Source organism: Staurois parvus, unplaced genomic scaffold (genome assembly GCF_062004578.1).
Source record: "Staurois parvus isolate SC_StPar_1 unplaced genomic scaffold, SC_StPar_1.0 ptg000157l, whole genome shotgun sequence".
Taxonomy (NCBI): Eukaryota; Metazoa; Chordata; class Amphibia; order Anura; family Ranidae; genus Staurois; species Staurois parvus.
Window position 1 is genome coordinate 7,619,840 of NW_028317953.1, and position 26,463 is coordinate 7,646,302.

At 40.2% G+C, this 26,463-nt stretch overlaps 1 protein-coding gene and 1 pseudogene across 1 annotated transcript; both read right to left on the reverse strand.

Annotated features, from left to right (window-relative positions):
• Window positions 1-315: 315 nt before the first annotated feature.
• LOC149463200 (histamine H3 receptor-like) lies at window positions 316-17,738 on the reverse strand. The gene is made up of 5 exons (XM_089675751.1): window positions 17,489-17,738; window positions 13,897-14,063; window positions 9,159-9,527; window positions 1,813-1,920; window positions 316-663 (listed from the first exon to the last, which is right to left on the reverse strand). Exons 1-5 carry the CDS (start codon window positions 17,736-17,738, stop codon window positions 316-318), a joined length of 1,242 nt encoding a protein of 413 aa, XP_089531877.1.
• A 1,339-nt stretch (window positions 17,739-19,077) lies between these two features.
• Window positions 19,078-23,376, reverse strand: LOC149463201 (uncharacterized; annotated as a pseudogene).
• Window positions 23,377-26,463: the final 3,087 nt, after the last annotated feature.

The window sequence follows — 26,463 nt, forward strand, 5'->3', positions numbered from 1 at the left end:
ACACACTGATCTTTTCCCAGCCTCGGTACATAATTTCCTTTTTTTCACTTTCTTGGCCTCCTTCCGTCTAAACGTTCCCTGGTCTTTTTGGATCTCTCCATTAGAGTTTCTGCTAACATGTCCACCTTCTTCATTCTCTGATCCTCCTCTCATCTTGTTTCTAAATCCCAATTGACAAACACTTTCGTAGCTATTTCTAACAACTGTGAAATGTTCATACCAGCGAACCCTTCTTGCTCTTACAATTTTCCTCTTAATATCCCTTTTGGACTGACTAACAAAAACAGTGTTAAGTAACATCTGATTGTCAGCTGCTTAAGGGTCAAATGAGGTATATAGTCTAAAACCTTTACATAGTCTCTCATAAAACTCTCCTGGAGTTTCATTGGGCTGTTGAAGAACTTCTGTCGTCTTACTGAGATTTGTGGGCTTCTTGCCGGCTGTTTTCATCCCCTCTGTAATAGCTTTCTGATAAAATTCAAGTTTTTCCAAATTCCCCTCGGTTTTTGAAAAATGAGCCTCCACCCAGTCCTGGGGGTAACATTTGTCTTTTTCCAACTCTTCAACAAACTTAAGAGCTGCCTGGGTTATCCTGTGTCTTTCCTCTGTGTTAAAAAGAGTCAGTAGAAGTTGCTGGCAGTCAGACCAGGTGGGGTTATGCATCTGGATTATCATAATGGAGAAGGTCTGTCACAGCTTGTGGTTTCTCACTATAAGAGGGGTTATGGGTCTTCCAGTTTAGTAAGTCAGTTGTGGTGAAGGGAGTGTAGACTAGAATTCGGTGGCCTCCTATCAATTGTTCCCTTAGGGGCATTTGCATGGGTAAATTGAAGGATGGAGTCCAATTACTGGCACTGGGATTCTTCAGGGTGGAAATGAACACCTGAGCTGTGTGCCCATCGGTTGTTGCTGTGCCCCCAGTTCCCATCCTACTGCTAGTACTAAACGTGTCATGACTTGGGGTGTTAGTATGAACATGTTTGGTAAGATATGACAGTGTACTCGTATCTGCTTTGGGAAGGAGGTCTGAACTAAATTCCCACTATCTATGGGGAGAGGCGTCAGGGCTTGTCCCTTGTCTATATTCACCCGTGGTATGTCCTTGTACATATGGAGGAGGCAGATCTGTCTCCTCAGTTTGTGAAAAGGTACACTTGGTATTTTTAGTCTGTGGTATTACCTTTGTCATAACCATAATTCTATACTGCTCCTTTATGTATCCACTTAGTGTCTTCCTCAGTCAAACTCTTTCAACAATTTATGTACAGAATCTGGTCATGCTTCTGTGAATCAGACCTAATATATTCTTGAAATTGGTCAATTATCTCTAAATCAAACATGCCTTGGGGCGGCCAACATTTTCCATAACAGGGCCAATCTTTCTCGCACAGTGTTTCTAACCTTTTAGGACTGAGTTTCAGTGGCAGGTTTTGCAAAATCCACTCTTGAAATTACTGACCATGAACTCTAAGAGGGTCTGGATTGACTGATAACCACCCATATTGTTTCCTTACAGACACCAAAAAAGACACAGAGGAGTAGGGGATTGAGAATCTGGCAAGGGGTCTGAGATCCTCGACACAATAGGATTAAAAGACAAGCGCTTCCTCTTATTGTTGACTTGGAATGGACAATATCAGCCCCAGTACCAAGAACTGCACCTACACAGGGTCCACTGACTGACCGGAGGTTAGTCCAGAATGCGCAATCATCCGATTGGGCTCACCTCGGGAGGTGATCAGACTCCCCTTCCCTCGATTACTGTCAAGAGGTCCTGACTGACTGTTATAACCCAAAAGGCAAAGATCTCACCTTTTCCTGAAGTGAAGCTCCACAATTTGGTGGTTGGTTCCCCAGTCTGGGTTCTTGGACTCCAACAGGTCGATCCTCGGAGCACAGCACAACAGTGTGAAAGCAGCCCTATAGGGGGCTCAGAACAGTGAGGGTTCATTTACATTTGCAGTTTGGGTATGGAAAGCTGCAGGTACACTGCACTGAACCCGTGGTGTGGGTAAACCACAGCACATCAGTGTGAAAGTAGCCCTAAACTATTATGCCCAGTATATTGCTTCACACTGACCTGAAGATCTCTTCTTTCCTGCTGCTGGCAACACTCTGGGATAAGAGGTGGAGTGCAGTCGGTATCACTCTGCATGGGACAGGAGCCAGCACTACAGAGGAGGCTTCGGGTTATGTGGCTCTTGCTCCCTACTAAAGTTCCAACTTTACAAGTAGTCCCTCTGCATTGAACTCTGTTTGATGCTCTGAGATGGTGGGTCAGCAAGCTCAGGCTGCAATCTACCAGTCATGCATAAAAGTGGCCACCCGCCCAAGTCTATAACTGGCTTATGAAGCAAGGACACATAAACAGGCATCACATAGTGAATAAAGGGGAGAGAACAATGTTCTTGGACAACTTGCCAGCCAGCTTGCTAACAACCGAATTAACCTGTCTAACAGTATGCGTTTATAACAGGGGTTTAGTTAGCACACATTTGCAAATACATACGTAAGCCACAGAGCCACGACACGGCACCCTGGTAATCTGTGGTCCTAACTCTAAAATTTGTGAGTCCCCATAGTAGAGGCACATGCATTTAATGGATAGATCATGGGCAGGTGGACCTGAGGGAGCCACCCCTCTTAAAGGCAAAGGAGTGCACTGGACCCCAGCATGTAGCACAATGGCAACCAGGGCCCTAGTGCACCCACGTACCAAAAACTCAAACATGCATAAAAGTGGCCACCCGCCCAAGTCTATAACTGGCTTATGAAGCAAGGACACATAAACAGGCATCACATAGTGAATAAAGGGGAGAGAACAAGGCAATCTACCAGTCACCTGGCCGCGATCTGCTGGTAGATCACTATCTACAGGTTGCTGACCCCTGATGTAGAGTCATAAGTGTGTCCCCTTTACCTGGAATGCTTTATCCTCCTGTGCCTCTTTCTCCCCCACTGCTCCGGAAAGATAACATGCGGACCCTTTAGGAAGAATCCTTCAGCTCTCCAGCAAGTGAAAAAAAGAAGTGTTTAGGTCTCAGGTTATTAAGAAAGAATACAAAATTTATGATTTTATATTTTGCTCTACAGAAGGTGTTCTGCTGCCAACAGGAGAATATATTATGCCTGTCCTGCCTGAAATATCAAATTTGACCACCAGATGGAGCCAGTAATGAATTTACTGTTTTACAGAAACCAGAGACTGGTTAATAAAAATTCCCACAATTCTGAGAGAAAGGAAAGGGATACATCCTGGAAGCTCGGACTCCATCTTAGAAACTGGGAGAGAAGGAGCTAGCTATCAAAACACATAAAGGCAGCAATGCTGGAGAGACTAGCCTATTGCCATCTATAGTCTAAGTATTCATTGTGTTTTCTGTATGTTCTTATATTGATTGTATGTATTTCTCACCTGTTTTTCTTAATAGTTTCACCCCATTCTGTTTTGTTAACCACTTAAGGACCACCCGCCCGCAATGTACTGAGGACAGGTGGCAGCTACAAGAAGAGTGACACAGCACGCCCCCCATGACCACTGTGTCCCCTGTGATAGCAATAGGCAGTGACAGGTATTATTTTCTGAGAAATCTGGGGTCTATTAGACTCTAGGTCTCTCCTTTGCCCTTAAAACATCTGATCACACCAAGATCGGTGTGAGCAGATGCTTTTCCAATTTTAAAATGGTGCTGTTTATATCCTGCAAAACTGAAATGTTAAAATGCTTGTTTCCGATTTCTTAAACCATAGAGATAATTGGAGCTATTCCCGTCTCCGGCCAGCTCTATGGTCAGCCAGCTGCATTATCGGGTTCTTCAGTGGGACAGGAGAGCATGAGAAAGCCGTGGAAGGTGGCAGGGGTGAGATGTCCCTTCCTGCTGCTTGTAAAAGCGATCCAGCGACTAATGCGATTTTACATGAAATCCTTGGAGTCCCTGTGACGATTGTGGCATCAGACCCCAGCCCTTCTCACCAAACTCGTGACCGAAGGACTAGCCAATCTAAAACCGTGCTGCACGTGCATAACAATGCCACGCCCAACTGTACCCTGCACAAAGATTTTCCAGCTCACTGGACCACAATCGATGTATCGGCAGCCTGAGAGCGATTGTTACTGGGTCAGGTTAATTACGCAATTAACCCTTCACACTGCCACCACCTCCTTTTTGTACAGAGAAAGAGAAAACTTGGCAATATCAGCAATAACACTATGATGGTTGGATAATCGTCTGGTTGGATAATCGATCAGTGCCCAGCAGTGCCTGTGACGATCGCGGCATCAGACCCCAGCCCTTCTCAACAAACTCGTGACCGAAGGACTAGCCAATCTAAAACCGCGCTGTCACGTGCGTAACAATGCCACGCCCAGCTGCACCCTGCAAAACGATGTTCCAGCTAATGGATCACAATTGATGTACCTGCAGCCTGAGCGCGATTGTTACTGGATCAGGTTAATTGCGCAATTAACCCTTCACACTGCCAGCACCTCCTTTTTGTACAGAGAAAGAGGAAACTCGACAATATCAGCAATTACACTATGATGGTTGGATAATCGTCTGTATACCACTGTCACCGCAGGCAGGTTATACAGAGGGTTAAACACACACACTGTAGCGCTCTTCAGAGGCAGGAAGTTTGCATTAAAGAGCGTGAGAAACAGTTCAACACTTTCAGAAAGAAATATTTATTACTAAAAGGTCAAAAGTGTGCAATAAAAATATTTACAGAAAAAGATGTAGCAAAAACATTTTTCTTATCTAAGTGCATAAATATTAATTTGCTTAGGACCTACAGGGTGTGGAAATTTTTGAAAAAACTATTTGTCCAAGGGACTAAATCGGTGTCCCAATATACTTGTCCCTCATGACAATCTATTTGTCCAGCTGAAAAAAAAAATGTTTTAACCAAAACCGTATTTGAATTGGAGGTGATATTAGGAATGTTTTAAAAACAAAAGGGGTTTTATGGTGACTTAAAAGTTTAATATTTTTAACATTGCGCTGTTTATAACCTCCTCCCCTCCCTGCCTGTCTCCAGCACCTCACTCGGAACTAGCATGAAGGAGAGAGACCTTGCAGTGTAATGAGCACTGATTGGGTGCTTGTCAGGAAAGGGAATTGTCAGGCTTATCCTTTATCCCTTTCGCTACCAGAGCCGTTCCGGCGTTTTTTTGCACAAGATTAAAATATATCATTTTTGGCATGCAGATTACACAAACCACCCAAACATGATATATTTTCTGAAATCAGAGACCCTAGAGAAATAGTGGTAGTTTCAAGTTTTTATGTTGCATGGTATTACTGCAACATTTCAGTAAAAATTAAAGTTAGTTAATTTTATGGCACAAAAAAAGCAATAAATTACCCTATTTTTTTGGAAACTATAAAAGATGAGGTTGCAGCAAGTAAATAGATTTCCAACTTGTCAAACCTTAAATTTGCGTACACTCGTGAAATGGCGACGAACTTCAGTACCCTATATTTTCTATAGATGACGCTTTTAAAGCCCCTTCTAGGTCATCATTATAGTGTTACAGAGGAGGTCTGGTGCTAGAATTATTGCTCTCATTCTGGTGTGCGTGGCGATATGTAACATGTGTATCGCAATAGACGGTTTCATACGTAGGCACCCCAGAGTGTGCTTTTACGTTTGTATGTGCATATATGTGGGGGGCTCAATTTTGGGTGTAACTTAAATTTTTTAGAATTAAAACAAAATACTTTTTTTTTTTTACTTCATTTATTTTTTTCATCACATAGGGGACAATGTCCCCTATGTAATGATTTTTTAGTGACAGGTTCTCTTTATTGAGACATCCAAGGTCTAAAAGACCTGGGATGTCTCCCCTCTTCTCTCCTGAATGTAATGCAGTGCACATCACACTGCATTACATTCTTTCCCAGGCCTCAATTGCCGGGAGTCTCTCAACTAGGACCCGGAAGTGACATCATAACGTCAGTTCTGGGACAGGACAAGAAGGGGAGTGGAGTGGATGTGTCCACTCTCCTCCTTCCTCTCTAGCCGTCGGCTCACTCTGAGTCAGTCCCAGGCTTGCAGATGCAACTGGGACCCGGAAGTGACATCATAACGTCAGTTCTGGGACAGGACAAGAAGGGGAGTGGATTGGATGTGTCCACTTTCCTCCTTCCTCTCTAGCCGTCGGTTCACTCTGAGCCAGTCCCAGGCCCGCAGATGAGCAAGCAGAGCCCAGGAGACAGTGGGCGGGGGAGCTTCACACGGGGGGCGGACAGGCTGGTACTGTATGGAAGCATTCGGGCAACAGATCTGCCACCTGAATGCTTCCATCTGACAGGTGAGCTTGCCCGCAGCAGGGCTAAAAGTAAAAACAAACTACTTGCCTGGCACCCGGAACTACATGTCCCGAGCATCGGGCGATAGGAATTCAACAACCCTGAATGTGTCCTCTATTTTTATTTTTACTATTTACTATTATTTTTTTTTTCCTATTGAACAAGCATCTAAGCTGTGTATAGATATTAAAATGTTACAAATCAGACTTTTTCTCAGATATATGCCCATGAAAAGAAGATCTGCAAGGGAAACAGTTCTAACTGTAAAAGTCACTGCAAGTGATGCTAGCAATGTTATTAGGGGTGGCAGTGACATTCGTAGAATAAATAAAGTGTGAGAGGGATGAAGATGATTAAGAGCACCTGAACCAAAACTTCATCTCATCATCTCAGCTTTGGAGTTGGGTGATGGTGGCATTGACAACGAAGAATTGGATAGGATCTGGGTGAAGAGCAGTAGATATCAAAGGAGAATGGAGGAGAAAAGGCCAGTCGCAGCACCACTATGGTCACTTTGTGGCCCAAACACACTATCCAATAACAGTAGGTGCATATTCCTCCTGATATCCCCATAAGTCTGTTTTGGACTAGGCCAGCATGTCCTCCAGCAGTGACGAAGAGGCACACGATAGAAAATCAAGGTTGACGGCTTTGTCAATTTATTTTTAACACATGTAGGCCTCATAACCAACTGTTCTCACAGATCATGGAGTACACCATACCTCAGTGACATATATAAAGCTCCCATGCCTTCTCCAGAAAACCTATTCCAATGCTGCATGACCACTTGTCCCTAGATCTCTTATTGCATACCCTGATCTATGGTATTGCCAACATGTAAAACAGCAGTCAGTGACTTAAGTAGTACATACAGTATCTTTCATAGAAAACTAGGTAGACTTTAACACTTTCTCAAAAATAAAGCTAAGATGCACTTACTTCTCTTTCACCTCATTTGTGTTGTTCAACTAACTGTGCCTGGCAGCAAAACTGCCTAAAGCATGCTGTCGTTCTACATACAACACATGAAACAGTAAAGTGCTGTATTGCTGTACTGCATCTGATTAGCCTTGGGTAAAAAGCTACATGGTTGCTGAGCTTTTGCACTCCAGCAGTAAGATCATTTGCTGTTTTTTTTTCACACTGCCTTGACACCACAGTAATTAAAAACATGCTAATATTGAGGCTGTTACATGTTTAAGAGACTTCTCACATGATCACCAATTTGCACATGTTCACAACATGCTCATATAAAGATTCCTCAAGAGCTATACAGTTCTGCAGGGAGTATTGGCCATACCCAGGCAACTCATCTCACAATTTTACAGACCCTGCAACATGAAGAACCATTGGTCACTGTTGGAGCCCAAAACAGTGCTTTCTGCAGCAATCATAAATATTATTTGTGGGGGGTTAATCATGTAACTGTAATGGGACAAGTCGGTTAATATGTGAAAAAGCTGGTTGTGATATCCGTCCCTTTAACACAAAGGATTACTGTATACACATTTAGCTGGTCATATAAACTCATGAGATTTCCTTTTTTATCAAAGCAGAAACACATTTGTGAAGACAATTCCAATGAGAAATAAAATCCAGTAATATTAATTACAAAAACACTATAAATTGCTTTATTTTTAATGGTTTATTCGCCTTTTTTTTTTTTTACAATGTAAAGTTCAATGCAAAACTTACAGCTATACAGTACATTGGACAGTTCGAGGGACAAAGAAACAGCAATCTTCATGGGTTATTTAACATTACAATAACATAATTGCACTCAGTTGTCTGTAAAAGACATCCAACATTAGTAAAGGAATATAACAAAATAAAGGAAACACACTGGCCCTAAGGAGGAGATACAGGTATAATTAGTTATTAACTATATATGATGTAGTTTTACAGAGTTCTAACCAAGTCTCTGATGAATTATAACAGAATCATTGGGGCTGATTTAATAAAGAAGTAGAGCATGTTTACTTGGTGGTTAATACCTAACCACATGCAAAATTAAAAAAAAAAACCAGGAGGTTTAGTGTACATGCTTAGAAAATTAAAGAGAATATGGCTTCACCATGTTCAATAAGCAAAGGGAACTTTTTCCACTCCTTTGGTAAACCTTCTCTGTTGCACTCTTCCTACTTCTTACTGCTATCTCCAAAACTACCAATTGGATTCATACTTTCAGCTCAGATATAGATCTAAATGGTAGCTGAGGAAAGGAACTTCAGCTCTTAGAAGAACCTCACTGATATAACAAACCTATGGTTCATAAGATCATGTGTAGCTATTTCAGTTTATCCAGTAGCATTGTGGATAGCTCTATATAGTATTTGATGTATGATATTATTTATTTATTTTGTTTTTTTTATGGTAGTAAATAGACCTTTTGATTTTAAAAAAAAATCCCATCCAACCAATTACTATTTTATACTTTCCTACCAAAAACTATTAGTGATTCCTTACAAACTTGTAAATTATTTTGATAAATGCTCTCCTAAAACTTTCATGGCATAATGGATAGATAATAGGGTTTATTGAGGAATTTATCCACAGCAACCAAAACGTAATATCATACCAGTAAGAAGCAATACAATAATCATGGCAGGCAGCACGAGCTGTCATAAGTAGGGAATAAGGAGCCCAGCAAATACAAAAAACACAAACTAAAACAAAGAGAGATCTGGCAATCTTTTTATCCTGAGATAACTTCACAATTCGCACATGGTTTGTTTGTTCCTGGACATTTTCTAACCAAGTCCTAGTCTTTTTTGAAAAATGTCTTTTTAGCACTTGTGGTAAACATGCTCTGACCACATTTCTTTCTGTTTCTTGTTGGTCACTTACCCTATTAGGGATAGGCTTTGCTGGTATTATGTATGGTGTTTGGTGCAACTCTCCTCTATTAGAAAAACCTGGATGTACGGCAGTACAGCATTTTGATCTACTTCTTGTCCTGATGTTCCAATAAAGACCCAGATTGAAGAATGAAATGCTTAATAAAGGAAGTATAAAATCAAAAGTTGATGCTGCCAGAAGAAAGTGCCAGTCATAATAGTAGGCAGGTAAGCAGAGGTCTTCAGAAAAGGAGCTGTCACTGTGTAAGTATTCCCAGAACAGAATAGCTGGGCTGTATAGAAGAGAGGACAGTATCCAAACTGTAGCCATTGTAAGCACTGTCTTACAATGACGGTACTGCTGAGAGCGGTATGTGACCTGGACAAGTGGATAAAAAAGGTGGTTTAATTATTTTATGAATGCAGACATTAAATAGTTGGTAAGGTTGCATAAAGTCACCAGCCTATCCAGTTCAACCTGTATGGGTGTGTGTATGTATTATGCCTCTACCAATTCCCATATCCTTGTATATTGTGTTTGCTAAAGTACCCACCTAGAAGTTTTTTTTTTAATTATTGATACTTCCCGCTGACACCACTGATTGTGGAAGGGAGTTCCATATCCCTAATGCTCTAACAGTAAAGAACCCAGTTAAACAGCTTCTCATCCAACTTCATTGACTGGCCATGGGTCTTAAATGACTTAGACTGATTTGTTTTCTCCCTATGCTACAACCATCATTTAGATATTTGTACATTATTGATCATGTCTCCTCTCAAGCGTCTCTTCTTCAGGGAAAATCAGTTTAAAGTGGTAGTAAAGCCACTTCTTTGATTTTCACCCATAGGTAAGTTTATAATAAAGCTTACCTGTAGGTACAGTAAATGTCTCCTAAACGTGCACTGTGTAGGAGATATTTACATTTTCAGCAGGCGGTGACGTCTCCAGCGCATGCACTCTGAAGGAAAGGCCAATGCGTTCCATCGGAGCTCTGTGCTGTACCCATGACTCCAGCATGCATGCGCAGGAGTGACATCATCGCTGCTCAGCCATTCATACGGCTGGAGCCCATGAACCCAGAAGGAAGACCAAGAGAAGATGGAAGTGCCCTGACCCCTGACAGTGCACTGCTGGAGGGCTTTGGTTTCAGGTAAGTCTGTAATATTGTGCTAGTATGTGGTGCATACTAGCACATTATGAGTAAAACCACTGTGGGCCCATTTTTTTTCTTCTTTGGTGCGTTTTACTACCGCTTTAATATGTGTAGCCATTCCTCATAACTAAGATTCTCCAGCCTCCTTATTAGCTTTGTTGCCTTCCTCTGAGCTGTCTCTAGTTCTACCACATCCTTCCTGAGGTTAGAGTGTTAGAGTGAGCCTGTCCTAGGTCTGTCTTCATTACCATACAATGCAAGATGCCCAGCCTCTACACCTTTAACCCTTTTTTAGAACAGACAGTATTCAATGCTAGTTACGATTTACAAAGAAGATCTGTCTGCACAGTTTAGAAAAGGTTAACTATGGCAAACTCCGCTGGCCAGCCCCTTCATAAAAAAAAAAGAAAGCTACCTAGGTTTTTTTTCTTGCTGGAGGGTCCTGAATAGATAATGAAGGAAAAATCAGCTGCCATTTTTTGTTAAAGTGAAAATCAGTCTATATATGCAGTATAGTATGCTTGCTATACTCAATGTGGAACCTAAGGGGTTAATTCTCTGCATTTTGTACAAAAAAAATGTTTGATCCTGTCGTCTCTGATCTTCCCCTTCTTCTGCTGTCCCCAATCCATCTCCTGATAGAACAGAGCCTTAGGGGCAAGCTGCACATGTTCAATTTGTTATGTATTTCTGGAGAGTTTTCTTTTCTTTCTTGGGAGAGTGCATGTGATCAACACAGGGCCAATCAGCACTGTCCAGACAGAAGTTCAGGGGTCCTGCAGCCTCATAGGATAATCAGGGTTAAATGAAAATTCCTCCTACAAGCTTTAACCAGTGCTCTACTGGACACTGATAGAAGTCACAAGACTGCTCTAACTGCTGATGAGAAAATGTACAGTATTTACAAGTTTATATTTACAAAAATAATTGCATTTCCATGTTTTTTTTTACTGTGGGAGACCCGACAGAGTGAATGCAGGGTCCTGGGTTTAGTAACACTAAACTATGCTATGTGATTGGGAACATGTAACAAGTATAAAGTAGTTGTTACCCCAATTTGGCTGCAAAAGTGGAAATAAGCTTTAACCTTCCTAGCGGTAATCCCGAATGTGGCTCGGGGTTAATTTACAGTACCAAAAGCGGTAACCCCGAGCCACACTTGGGATTACTCTATTACTCTAGTTCTACTCCTGTGATCCCCCTATCCTTACCTTGTCCTGCGATCCCGTGATGTCCTCCAGCTGTGTCCTCCAGCCATGTCCTCCGACCGATGCATTCGTCTTCCGGGTTCTGTTCCCTGTGAACGTCGGTACGCAGGGGGATGGGACCGGCAGGAGACTCAAAAAAGTAAAAATATGACATACACACAATACATTGTAATCTGTTAGGATTACATTACTGTATCAAACCATTTCACCTACATTTTGGCCCTAGTTCTTTGTCCGGTGCCCTGCCTGCACTTTTACCATTCTTTCTGCAAACTTGGGAATGTTCATGGTATCCAAAAAGCGTCTCTTTAGGTCAAAAGCTGTTTTAGACCAGCTAGAAAACAGCAATAGTGAATTAGAATCACTTGCAGAATTGAGCGATAGTGATTCGTGGGGAAATTTGTCATCAGACACTGAAAATGATTCTGCGACTGAGCTCAGTGATGTGTGAACTTGGTGCTCTATTTTAAATTTCAGTGTTTTTGGTTTGATTACATTATTGAATTAAATGTATTATTATTATTATATTTTTTTTTTTTATGATTATTATATTATAATTTATGATTTCATGTTTCAACTTTTATCATACCTGGGATGTTTACTAGACTCTTGTTTGGACAGATTTAAATGAGTTATTCCTAAGAATTACAGGCCTACAATATAAAACAACAAATTTCCATGCAAAACAATGTACCGCTTTGACATTCAAAAATGTTGATTAGTTAGACCGCCAGGGAGGTTAAAGTCATCCCTTCACTTTGCGTATTCAAGCTCCGAAAAGGTCTTTCACTTAGGATTCCAGAAGGGAAAACTGGGGGGTATGGAAGGATGGGGAAGGCATTAACAGAAGAGGAAGAGGGTTATCAAGAAAGCCAGTTATCTGGCCCTGAATGGCAATGTGACAGGTACACTCTAAAGAACTAATACAAAAAAAAATGTGCTTGGAATATTCCTAGTTTTCAGTGAAATTTTCTTCCACTCAGTGTGTATAAAGCAACGTTTAGTATGATGTGTTACCTACTTTTATTTGATTAAATTATGATGTCAATTTAATCTACTACTGGAAATATGTTTTGTATATTAAATTTGTCATTTTTGAAACATGTTTGGGATGGGTTGGCACTTATCTGCCTAGCCTGGTTTGCAATCAGTGGTGACCATTTTAGCACACTAAATAAAAACAAGCCTCCTGCAGTTTTTGTACAGCAAGGCTTTGACATAGCCTGTGTAATTCACCCCTCCCGGCCCTCAACACCTTGCATACACTCTAGTTTCCAATTTGGGAAACTAGAATGTGTGCAAGGCATGGGGTAGGGGGGAAGGAATTACAGGCTATGTCTGAGCTCTGCTGAACAGGGATTGCAAGAGGCTCACAGCAGGTCACATTCAAGTACTAACAGTTTCTGATGTATTATGAATCAAGAGCAGCATTAATGTATGTCTTTTATATCTGTTCAGTGTTATAATTAAAAAAATGTTGTATATGTATGAGCATTTACATTGGTATGATACTAAGGAGTCTATTCTCTGTCTTGAATTAAAAAGTTTTATTATTAATATGTTAGTTTTCACTTTTTTGCTTTACAAATGAGAAACAACTTACACTAAGGCTGGCCATACAGTGAAGGAAATAAGTATTTGATCCCCTGCTTATTTTGAATGTTTGCCCACTCACACAGTAATTATCAGTCTAAAAATCAAATGGTAGGTGTATTGTAACACTGAGACAGAATAGCAACAAAAAATTCAAAAGAAATGCATGTCTAACAAATTATGCACTGATTTGCATGTTCATGAGGGAAATAAGTATTTGATCTCCTATCATTCAGCAGGATCTCTGGCTACCAGGTGTCTTTCATACAGGTAACAAGCTGAGATTAGAAGCAGTCTCTTAAAGGGAGTGCTGCTAATCTCTTTTTGTTACCTGTATAAAAGACACCTGTCCACAGGAACAATCAAACAATCAGATTCCAAACTCTCCACCATGGCAAAAACCAAAGAGCTGTCCAAGGATGTCAGGGACAAGATTGTAGACCTACACAAGGCTGGACTGTCTCTCAGTATTACAATACACCTACCATTTGATTTTTAAACTGATCATTTCCCTGTGAGTGGGTAAACATTCAAAATCAGCAGGGGATCAAATACTTATTTCCTTCACTGTACAATATAATTATACAATTTTTATTGCATGGCCAGCCTTATACTTAGATTAAAACAAATGAATTTCTTGCTTATGTGTTTTTTTTTTTTATTATTCAGCCATTGTGTGTGTATGTGTGTGTGTGTATATATATATATATATATATATATATATATATATATATATATATATAAAACAAAACATAGAATAATTTTAACATAAGCCACCTGGTAAAATACTTACAGCCATAGTGACCGCCAGAAACCGATCATAACTAATAAGAGCAACATTAACTGCTGAAGCTGTACACATGAGGTTGTCAATAATGAGCCAGAGCTTACATAAGAATTTCCCAAGTATCCACTTGCCGGTGAAGACATATGGTACATAAAGTGGAATGCAGAAGGCCCCTTTGAACGATACAAAATAGAAATGCTACATTGTATAGACTGTCCTGCTTATTCTTTTCTCAAGTCAATACAAACATTTAGACTAATGTAATGTAATGTAATTATGAGAACCAGCACTACTTAACCACTTGCCCTCCAGAGGATTTACCCCTCTTCCTGACCAAGCGCTGCGTTATCTTAACTGAGAATTGCACGGTACTGCAATGCTGCACCCAAATGAAATTTACGTCCTTTTTTTCCCATGAATTGAGCTTTCCTTTGGTGGTATTTGATTGCCTGTGCATTTTTAATGTTTTGCGCTATAAAAATAAAGGTGGACAATTTTGAGAAAAAAACAATATTTTTTACTTTTTGCTATTAAACATGTCCAGTAAAAAATAAAATTTCATCATAAATTTAGGCCAAAATGTATTCTGCTACATGTCTTTGCTAAAAAAAATCCCAATACCTGTAAATTAATTGGTTTATGTGAAAGTTAAAGCTTCTACAACTGGCAGTATATATAGTGGGATTTTTTTTTACTAGTAATGGCGGCGATCAACGTCTTATAGTGGGACTGCAGGACTGTGGCGGACATTCTGACGCTGGAGGGGACTGACTTGGTATCATTGACATCCCCAGTGACACTAATACAGTGATCAGTGCTGAAAAAAAGCACTGACACTGTACTAATGGCACTGGGCAGGAATGGGTTAACATGAGGGGCAATCAAAGGGTTAACTGTGTGCTGGGAGTGTTTTACTATGGGACGGTGCCTGTGTGCTTCACTGTAAGCACACTGCTTTGGATGGCTGTGTTGTGCACAGCCATCCAAAGAAGTGTGCCCAAGCTGACAGGGAGGAGAAGTGTTAGTAAACAAAACAGTTCTCCTCTGTGTCGGAGATCCTCGGTAATCACCGGGCGCCAGCGAGTAATCACTGGCTGGAACCCAGTGACTGACAGCATCAGTTGTGAATGGCCTCCTACCCGGAAATGCAAAATTACATATATATACGTGATTTGGCACACCCGTGCCGCACTGTAGCAGTATTTCTGCTATAGGGTGGTCAGGAAACGGTTAAAGAAATTCTGTTAGTTTGCCTATTCAGGTTCTCTCCAAAAGCCCAAATGCCCATCTACTGATTCACACTTCTGCCATCTGTTGGATCTGTAGGTTTAATCCCTTTGTAAGCTCCATGTCGGTCAGTGTTGAAGTTTACATGGAGCTAATTGCTTCCTCCTCTTCTCAACATGTTAGTGTTTGGGCCTAGTGATTGGCCACTCAAACCCAAGCCCTGCATCCCAGGGAGAAATAGAGAAGATCACATGCTTTCCTATACCCTGTCACTGTACAAATCTTGTAGACTTCACCTTCATAACATGTCCAAAATACGCCCCTTTTTAACCATTGAAGCCACTAAACAATTTATTCACTGCCTTGTTATCTCTCGCCTTGACTATTATAACTCCCTCCTCATTGGCCTACCGAATCGCAGGCTATCCCCTCTTCAGTTTGTCATTAATTCTGCTGCCAGACTCATCCACCTTACTAACCGTTCCATATCTGCCACCCCTCTCTGCCAATCCCTCCACTGGCTTTCCATTGCCCAACGAATAAAATTCAAAACATTAACAATAACATATAAAGCCATTTATAACTCTGCCTCAAATTACATCACCAATCTTGTCTCCAAATATCACCCAAACCATCCTCTCCACTCCTCCCAAGACCTCCTGCTCTCTAGCTCCCTTGTCTCCTCCTCCCATGCTCATCTCCAGGACTTCTCCAGAGCATCCCCCCATGCTCTGGAACTCTCTACCTCAATCTGTCCGACTATCGCCTACTCTGCCCACTTTTCGGTGATCCCTGAAAACCTATCTCTTCAGGGAAGCCTATCTTGCCTTCAGCTAATAACCAAATCTTCTATTTCTCCCATCAGTCCATCCCCAGCAGTTTTTACCTTTTGTACCACCAGCCCCTTCCTATTAGTTTGTAAGCTCCCAGGTGCAGGGCCCTCCTTACCCTCTTGTATTGACCTGTATTGTTGCTGTATTGTCTCCCTTTATATTGTAAAGCGCAGAGCAAAATCCTGCATAATAATAATAATACCCAGAATTCCAGGTATTTCTAAGGGCTCCATCAAACAAAGTTGCTGGGAGTGTGACAAAGGTAACAGTGGGTGCAAAGAGTGTGATTTTAGAAGAACCTGTCGCTTGCCTTGGATGAAAGGAAACGTATGAAGAATGGACAACAGTTGCTGCCACTTTTTGAAAAATCTAGAGGCCTCACAAACTTTGATTTGGCTTTAATACTTTTTAATCACAGACCTAAAACAAGAATGCAAACAGTTAATTCAGAGTGACGTCAGAACTGCAGATCTGCATCTATGCTCTTGCTCAGTGACTCATAAAGCACTAAAACCAGAAAATCTGTGTCACAGCCAAAAAATGGAATTAGGTTAATGCCATGTGATATTGTAAGGATAATGCAAATATTTTTAATAGCTGATTCCACAGAACATAACTGATAATTATTTGTAAATATATTGCTATACAGCAATACAGCTTAGATGTAGAAAGTAACTATTCATTCAGATATCGCCAATCATTTGCACTAGAAAAATAATTATTTTTTTATGTTCATAGATTTTATGTAGAGTAATTTGTTTGGATTGGGGTATGTAAGGAAATCTGAGAATGAGGTCCTCAACCTTTGAATATATTTAGGAGAAAAGTGAATTTGCACTTTCTATATTTATGTTCACATCTAAGCAATTTCCTGCAGAATAACATAGGCAGTTATTGCAGGAGACCTGCAGCAAACATAGAATTGTCATACAGATCAATCAGGCCAGTGTGTACTGTACTGTAGTGCAAAGTGTTGCAGAAAATGCAGCCTCTGTGTGTTCTACAAATGAATGCTAACACAGTAATGCAGTAAAATGCATGTGAAGTACATGGCACTGCATTTTATTTGGTATACCATTTGACCAGCTGACATAGATGATTTTTTTAGGGAAAAAACAGTAAAATGTCTATAGGAAAATGCAGCGAGATGCACATTAATACAGGTTAAAAACGCATATCAGTGAAAAAAACACATACAAAAATATGTCAAAAATGCTCTAAGCAGCAAACATTTAACAACACAAAAAGTATGGATCCAGCCTCAGTGACAACTCCCAATAAAAACATTTTATTTTTACAATAGAACATTACCAAAATTTTAAAACAACAGTTTACAAAATGTACTCACTAATGGACAGAAAGGCCCAATGCCATTTAACCACACATACAATATTATTGTCACTAAAATGTTATTTCATTCTTGAGTATAATACAGAATAAAAATGATACACTTAACAAAGCAATTATTTTGTATCTTCAATATTTTAGTCTATAATATACATTTTTTTTTCATTTATTGAATAGGATTAGTGACTCACCAATGAAAAAATCACAGATGGCTAAATTTAGAATAAAAAAATTGCTTCTGTTTCGAAGTCGTTTGTCTTCAATAAAAGCTACAATAACAAGACTGTTACCCAGGACAGTCAACAGAATTAAAAAGAAAATGAGTACAGTTATCAGAATCATCATGTTTTGTGAGTCAAACACTCCCAATTCATCTACTACAAATGATGTGTTATTTCCAAAAGTGCTTGTGACATTTCCACTGAGGTATAACATTGACATTCCAAACTGAGTGCACAAGAATAAATCGATGCATACGAAGATCTAGTCTGTCGCAGCCTTGATAGCACACATTCATGCCTTACGTGAATCATTTGAAAATGCCTTGATCCTTAAAGTACAGCAAGGTGCTAATTTATAGGAAATTGTCATGTGGGTGGAGCCCCCTCTGTCTGCAGCCCTAGCTGATTATTACTTAGCTCACACATATGTAACAGAAATGATCATGAATTATAAAACGACAATGATCACTAAAAGTATAAGTAAAATGTTCATAGCCAAATCGGCCAGTTAATGTTGTATTAGAATACAAATGTGAAAATCTGTAAAAGCCCAACAAGGTTTTTATTTCAGCAGTTTGTTTTTCTGTTAAACACATGGGAGTCTTTAAATTTTCCCTGAAGGATTTTCATATTCCTTTGTAATTTGGAACATTGCATCTGCTAATAGAAGGATTTTCCATTATCTCTCATCACAAAAATATTATCATGGGAATGCAAGCCGCACCTTTTCTTCCTCTCCCAAATACCCAATATATAACTATCTAAATAAATAGGCACGCACAATCTTTATTGGCAAAAGTTTGGCCGCGGCACTTTATTGGTTTATTGGTTTAAGTAAATAAATAATAACAACTACTATAATTAATTAATTAATAATCAAGTTTATACTTCTCTTATCAAATACCAATCAAATAGCTCAGTCATTAAGGGCTTGAGCTCAAACTGAATAAATATAACAACAGTCCCCCCTTTAAATGTAAAGAGTGACAATACCACATAACGTGCCTTGCGACAAAGAGGGGAGGGGGGGAGGGAGCTTGTTGCACTGACACGGACCAGCTGGCAGTCTCCCACCAATGGAGCTCCTATATATAATGAGCCCCACTTTCTAGAACTTTCCACTAGTCATGTGACCTTCTGGAATCTTCTCCCAGGTCACGTGCTACTTGTTTTCCCGCCCAAACTCTCTTTAAAATTTAAAGGCACAGTAACCTTATATATAAATACAGTATGTATGTATGTATATATATATATATATATATACATATCTCATTTTTTTTTTTTAAATGAAAAGAGGGAAGGGCGACTGCCCACCCATGTTACTGGTCCCAAATGATTGAGTCCTCTTAATGCATGGGAATGCAGACCGCACCTTTTCTCCCTCTCTCAATACCCAATATCTAACTATCTAAATAAATAGACACACACAATCTTTAATGGCAACATTTTGGACGCGGCACTTTATTGGTTTAAATAAATAAAGAATAACAAATACTATAAATAATTAATAATCAAGTTTATACTTCTCTTATAAAATAACAATCAAATGGCTCAGTCGTTAAGGACTCGAGCTCAAACTGAATAAATATAACAACAGTCCCCCACCAGCTGGGCTTGAAATTTCAAGACCGGCCTACCCCACACACGCGGCCATCTCAATGCTATTTTGCAATCCCAAATTAAAAATGTCTAAACCTACTTCACTTAAATGCACCTCATCTGATCTGTATATTCCGCTAAAGCCTCCTTCTAAATCCAAGTTTCTTTAGGAGAGGCCACCTAAAAAAGGCATGAACTTAGACTTGTTCAAACGATATCTAATTTTTTCCAAATTTTAAAATTTTGGATAAATTAGCCACTTAAGACGAGGTACTATCTAAGAGAAAATAATTGTGGTATTCGGAGATGATAATTTGAAGCGATGTAAGTCACACTTCATCATAAACATTAGATCCAGAGTATTTATATTACCAACATTATTTCCCCGGAGATGAACGATTAAAATATCTAGAGCAGGCCACACTTCAAATAACCTGGAAAGATGAAAGAAAATATTAGACCAACGAAGACCTCGTATTCCTTTCCATAAAACTTGGAAATTTTTCGGATCCAAGGACAAATTAGCAGTGTAACATCATTGTGCAGCTCTTTTATAAGCCCAATAAATAAAAGAGTGTCACAGGATCCATATATATCTTCTATCACCTAAAATTAAACAGAAAGATTAGGTCTAACATAAATCTTAAAACATTGAGACTCCCATCTGCCCAGTCTTTTTATAATAGATTCATCCAAACCTAATCTTGTGGCTTCAGTTGCTGCTCCTATTCTAAATGAATGTGACGTGAATCTAAATTGTTGAAGCCCTAACTTATTTACGCAGGGTTTAAAAACAAAATCAAATTGATATCTCGTAAGATGGGAACAATCCTCATGAATGAGAAAAAGACCATTGCAGGTCGGTCTAATAGATAAATATTTTTTTATGATAACTAAGGGGCAAATTTCAGCATCTCCACATGAGTAAAGTGATATCCATGTACCTTTTTTAAACTGGTCTGTTTTTGAATGGGGAATAAATAAACGTATCCCCGACTCCAAAAGAACTACATTAGGATACATTAAACCAGCAGATGACTTTTTATTGTGAGATAATAATTTTGAAATTTGCATGGCTCCAAAGAATGCTAATATAAATGACTTATTAAATAATACACTTTCAAATTCGGAAAAACAAATGAATGATGGGGCTTTACAAATATATTTTAACAAATCAATTGTAATTGCCTTCTAGTATCTGGGAAATGATGTGACTTCTTGTAACCTTTAGGGGCCTGCTGTACTGAAAAGAATGAATTGCACGGGGCTACATTTCGGAGTTTAAAGAAAAATGACACTCCTGCCAATATTTTTACTATATGGCTATATGGAAAAATTCAAGTGCACTAAGGAATCTAGAAAGCTCAAAATTGCTGCCTAAGAAGTAGAATCAAACTGAAATCCAAAATCTTTAGAGAATTTATCCATTTATCCCATGCGGCTGAATAATCAACCCATGTACTCTGTGCTACTGAATTTTTTATAGAGTCTGTCAAGACTTCTAAATTAGGTCCCATAAATGTTCTGGACACACAAATCCTTCCTTGTCTGCACTGGGCAGCAATTGCCAAAATCTTGATATCTGAAATCGAGATAAAGCAGTTTGATTCTCCTTCCGTGGTATATGTCCAGCTTTTAGCCAAATATTCCAACTTAAACATAAAAATACAAAGTGCCTCAGTAATTTTATAACAAAAATTGATTTGGATGATAATCAATTAACTGAGTAAATGACTCCTTTATTATCTGAGTGTATTAAAATCCTCTTACTAGCAAAGTGCTCTCCCCAAATTTCTAATGCCACTACTAAAGGGAATAATTCTAATAATACTATGTTTTTATTTATTTTCATGTAAATCCATTTAGCAGGCCATTCTCCACAGCACACTGCTTTTTCCAACGGCAGCAAATCCACATGACCCTGCCGCATTTGTGAACAATTCCAAATCTGATGAAATTATAAATTCATCCTGAAAAAAATGACTTACCGTTGTAAATGTCAAAATATTTTAGCCATACTAGCAGGTCCTCTTTTAAGTCAGCAGTTAATCTGACATGAGAAAATGGTGATTTAAGACCTGACATAGCTAATGAAAGGCATCAAGAAAATATCCTGCCAACAGGCATAATTCTTGTTGCAAATAATAACAGTCCCATTAAAGACTGAAGCTCTTTTAACAACACTTTTTTCTCTCTCAAAAACAAGGCAATAATAGATTTTATTTTATCTATTTTGGACAAAGGCAGTTGAAATTGTAAAATTTCCATATCGATAACTATTCCCAAAAAAAAAATTTTTGTAGATGGAAAAATTGTTTTTTCTGTGGCCAAAGGCCATACGGCCTTCTAGAAGTTCTTTGTTTAATTTTTCCCTAACTATATGTGGAAATTTTGAATTGGACTTCAAATTGTTAACTAAAATACAACCAAATCCAGAAAATACAGGTAACTGGAAACCGTTTGTAAAGCCTTCAATTAAAAACTTGACTATCTCCTGGTTTGGATATATTTCCAGCCAATGAAGCATGTTTTTTAATTTCACTGATGTGTAAGCTTTTTGCAAAGTTATCTCTTTCGTTTTGAAATACTGTATGACATTTCTTTTGTAACATTTAAGTACAGAGTGTTGTCCTGAACAAAAGGAGCATTCATGTTTGTATTAACAAGAATTTCCCAACTTACACTGGGTTTGTTAAAAGCATAGCAGTAACCTCTTTTATAAGGAGAGATGGCAGGTGTAGATTGTAGTTTTACATATGCAGGCTTTTGTGGAAGAATTAGATTAAGCCACTATTCTAAATCTTTCATTCCCCATTTTAAAGAAGGGTAAATAGATACTTTGTGTCTAAAAGACTCGTCATAGTGATACCAACCTAATCCGCCAAAGCTTTTATATGCTTCCAACACATGTTCCAAATGTTGGAATAAACTGCTGCAGTATTCTGGGTGTTTTTTGCCCAAAACACTAGAATAAATAGTGAAAGCCTGTAACCAATTGTTAAATGATCTCACCATTGGTCTCCGTCTGTCGTCATCAGTTTTTTCATCCAATTTGTTTTCCAATTTATGTGTAAAATCTTTGGAAGATGGGAGTAAAGACAATATATCTAAAAAATCCCCTTTCTAAATTTTTTCTTTTATTTGAGCTGAGAGGTGATAACCTAGTGGCAATATTTCACAAGACAATACCTCCTTTAGACACATCTCAGGAACAGCTGAATTATTAATAGCAAATTAGGTGTTGTAGACTGTACCAAAGGTAAAGTATTGCTCGCAAAATTTCCTATAGAATTATTGATGGGAAAAATATTATCCCGTGAATTGGAATTACCTAACGCATTTGACCAAACAGTCAGTATTAGCAGAAACGAATATTGTTAGCTATTTTTTTTTAAAAATCCAAAATACAATGCAATAAATCTGTTAACTCACCACTAGAGGTCTCTGTCTCAATGGCTTGTTCCATAGGAGCCCTGTGCTGGCCAATTCTCCCCCCGCTGGTTATGGCCGGGATAAAATGCACAGGCCATCCACTGTGTCAGTCACCTGACCTTTCCGCCCCCAGCAACCTATTCAGGGGCCGCTGCCTCCACAGCCACCTCATTTGAAGCTGAGTGTTTGGCCCTCCTACCTCGCCTTCTGGGCGGCGATGGGGACTGCACCCGCCTCTTCTTCTTCTCAAGGGGATTTATTCTGCTGCATCCCACACTTGATGCCGCCTCTTCCTGCTGCTCCGGACCGACCTTCTGTTGACCTGGGGAAGGATTTGAATGCAGTGGCGGGTCACTCCGGTTCTGTCGGCGATTCTGTGTCCGCTCCCAATCCAGCGATATGCACTGGAGTCTCAGCCATCCCAGTACTCCCTCTTTTCATTGGCTGAGACAGAAGCAGGAGCCATTGGCTTCAACTGCTGTCAATCACAGCCAGTGAGCTAATGGGAAGAGAGAGGGGGCGGGGCAGATCCTCGGTTCCATGTGTCAATGGACACATGGAGCAGCTGGTGAGCCCATAGCAAGCTGCTTGCTGTGGGGGCACCCGACAGGAGGGAGGGGCCAGGAGCGCCGGCGGGGGACCCAAGAAGAGGAGCATCTGGGCTACTCTGTGCAAAACCACTGCGCACATCAGGTAGGTATAGACATGTTTGTTTGTTTTTTTTCTTTAAAAAAATAAGCCTTTAGAATCACTTTAAGGCTTCGTTCACACCATGCATGCATGAAAACTGATGGAAACTGATGAGCAGATTTCACTTACAGAGACATCCGGTTACATCATTCTTCATGCGCGCATCAATGAGCTTTATATATGTTGCAGATTTCTGTGCAGAAAAAATCTTCACATGATACTAATGTTGTGAACAGGGCACATAGAGAACAACTGATATTGCTGTGCCCTTGCAGAATGTGTGCAGAAGAACTGGCATCTGGGCATCATGGTGTGTTCGAGTCCTTAAGGCACTCCCAGATGAAGTGGCGTGCCTGCTTCCTCCATGTACAATGCAGGGGTAATAGCCCTGAATTGTACGTGATGACACTGAGAGGTCGCCCACAGCCCATTAGTAATGCAGCCTCTTCTGCTAAACCTAGACCAAAAAAGCAATAGCCACTTGCAGTGTGGAGGGAAAGAGGTGGAAGATTTTTCAGTGAGCCAGCTCTATAATCCACTATATTTGCTGTTTGTAAAATACTCCTTCTTCCTCACTACCTAAAAACTATTTAGACTAACAGTACTATTGCTGATACGCCAATGTTGTCTTTTTTGTAAAAAGCCAACAGCTAATCCCTGCAACTCAAAGCTCTTTTGGCCCTACTTCTATGAATCACATGAGTGCACACAATTCTGCACTCCTGTAACCCATTTTCAGGTCTAAAGCCTGCTATCGGCTTACCTCATCCAGCCAGTCCAGGCTCTGGAGCGATCCAATCCTAAATGTCGGGATCCAGCCAGATCCCTGACCAGCAGCTGGCTCAGCCACTCAGCATGCTACTGAGACCCTGAGCCAGCCAGTTCCCCCCTCCACGGCCTGGTTCTCCAGTAAGCAATGGTAGAGAGTCTGACAGTCACTCGCTCTCTTCTCACTAAAAACCAAGAACTGAGCAATCAGCAATCTTTGATTACTCAGTTCTTGGTCCTAAAGGCAGTGGGGAACAGATGGCAGCATCGGACCTATGCTGCATCCACCCAGGCGAGTATTATTGTTTGTTTTTCTTCCCCAAGCTTCTCTTTTAACAATGCTTTACTGTGCTACACACTGGTTCAGTACAGGGGCGGACTGACCATTGGGGAACTCGGGCACTGCCCGAGGGCCCGGGGTCAGTAGGGGGCCCCATGAGATGTCCCTGGTACCTTTTTATAGGCTTTTTTGAGTGTGGTTTGAGTGTGGATGAGGACACAGGGGCCCCATGATCCCCTATTGCCCGGGGGCCCCATGAGTTGTCAGTCTGCCCCTGGTTCAGTAGGAGGGCTTTTTGTATGTATTAATCTCTTCTTAAGCAATGTTAACTTGTTGATTGACAAAATAACTCAAATGCTAATTTTCAGCTTTCAGCACTGTTGCACTTTGAATGACAATTGCGTGGTCATGCAACACTGTACTCATAAGAAATTTTTTATGATTTTTCTCACACAAATAGAGCTTTATTTGGTGGTATTGAATCACCACTGGATGTTTTATTCTTTGCTAAACAAAAAGACCGAAAACTTGGAAAAAAAAAAACATTTTTCTTAGTTTCTATTATAACATTTTACAATCAGGTCATTTTTCTCCTTCACTGATGTACGTTGATGAGGCTGCACTGATGGGCACTGATAGCTAGTCCTGATGGGCACTGATAGGCTGCACTGATGGGCATTGATGAAGCAGCACTGATGAGCATTGATAGGCAGCACTGATGGGCACTGATAGGCAGCACTGGTGGGCACTGATGAGGCTGCACTGGTGGACATTGATGAGGAGGCACTGATGAGGCTGCACTGATATGCAGCACTGATGGGTACTAATAGGCAGCACGGAAGGGCATTAATAGGCAGCACTGGAGGGCACTGATAGCTGGCACTGACTGGCAGCACAGATGGGCAATGACTGGCAGCACTAATGGGCACAGATTGGCAGCAACTGATGGGAACTGACTGGGAGCACTGCTAGGCACTGATTGGCATTGATGGGCATGCTTCCTCTAAATATAAATTGATTCTACTGAGAAGAGTAAAGGCCTGTGGTACATAGTTACTGAATATAGAATGACATAGGTGGCAAGATTGAATAAAAGACAGTGGTCCATCCAGTTCAACCTGCGTGTGTGTTTATGTCAGTACTATTTTCAATATGCCTGTACATTATAGTTGCCAAGAAACACATCTAATTTTTTTTCATTTATCCAAACTCCCTTTGACTACACAAATTGTGGAAGGAAGTTCCACATCCATACCACTCGAATGGAAAAGAACTCCTTACACAGTTTAAGACTGAACTGCTTCTTGTCCATTGTGTGACTGCATGTCTTCTTTAGAGACCTAAGATTAAATGGTTTCCTCCCAATAATATCCATCCCCATTGACAAATTTATATATTGCGATCATATCCCTTATTAGGAATTCTGAAGGACCCTCTGCACACTGGTATATACCCTTTCAAGCAGACTTTGCAATAAATAGGGATATTTAGTTCACACCCCTTTAGCACCTGATGGATAAATGCATGCAATGCATGCTGTTGGGATTTGAGCACAGGTATCTCTTGTTTGTTGTATTGTTGGGTCAGTAGCCAGACTTGAACCTGGTAGCTCTCCTCCACTTTGTCTTTTCCCCTATGTTGGCATTGTGTTCACAGTGGCATTTGCATAGGCAGAGCAGAGTAGGACTGGCCATAGAGGGATTACTTTGATGCAGTTGGCCAGCTTAAACATGTATTGCAATATGTGTGAACTAAATATCCCTATTTATTGCATAGTCTGCTTGAAAGTGTATATACCAGTGTTCAGAGGTTCCTTCAGAATTTCTAGTGTTAATATGTGGTTACACCCCTTTAGCACCTGATGGATAAATGCATGCACTAGCTGTTGGGATTTGAGCACAGGGATCTCTTGTTTGTTGTATTGTTGTGTCAGTAGCCAGACCTGAACCTGGTAGCTCTCCCCATTGTGTCTTTTCCCCTATGCTAGCATTGTGTCCACAGTAGCACTTGCGTAGGCAGAGCAGAGTAGGACTGGCCATAGAGGGATTACTTTGACGCAGTTGGCCATCTTAAGCATGTATTGCAATATGTGTGAACCAAATATCCCTATTTATTGCATAGTCTGCTTGAAAGTGTATATAGCAGTGTGCAGAGGGTCCTTCAGAATTTCTAGTGT

Bases quoted from the DNA above. Each gene is read 5' to 3' on its own strand.
- LOC149463200 (XM_089675751.1), bottom strand. From the start codon at position 17,738: ATGTCAATGTTATACCTCAGTGGAAATGTCACAAGCACTTTTGGAAAT. The intron at 1,921-9,158 runs GTAAGTGACCAA...AGCCCCCTATAG, and splicing joins CAAAGCCTATCCCTAATAGG to GGCTGCTTTCACACTGTTGT. The intron at 664-1,812 runs GTGAGATCTTTG...ATGATAATCCAG, and splicing joins GAGCTTCACTTCAGGAAAAG to ATGCATAACCCCACCTGGTC.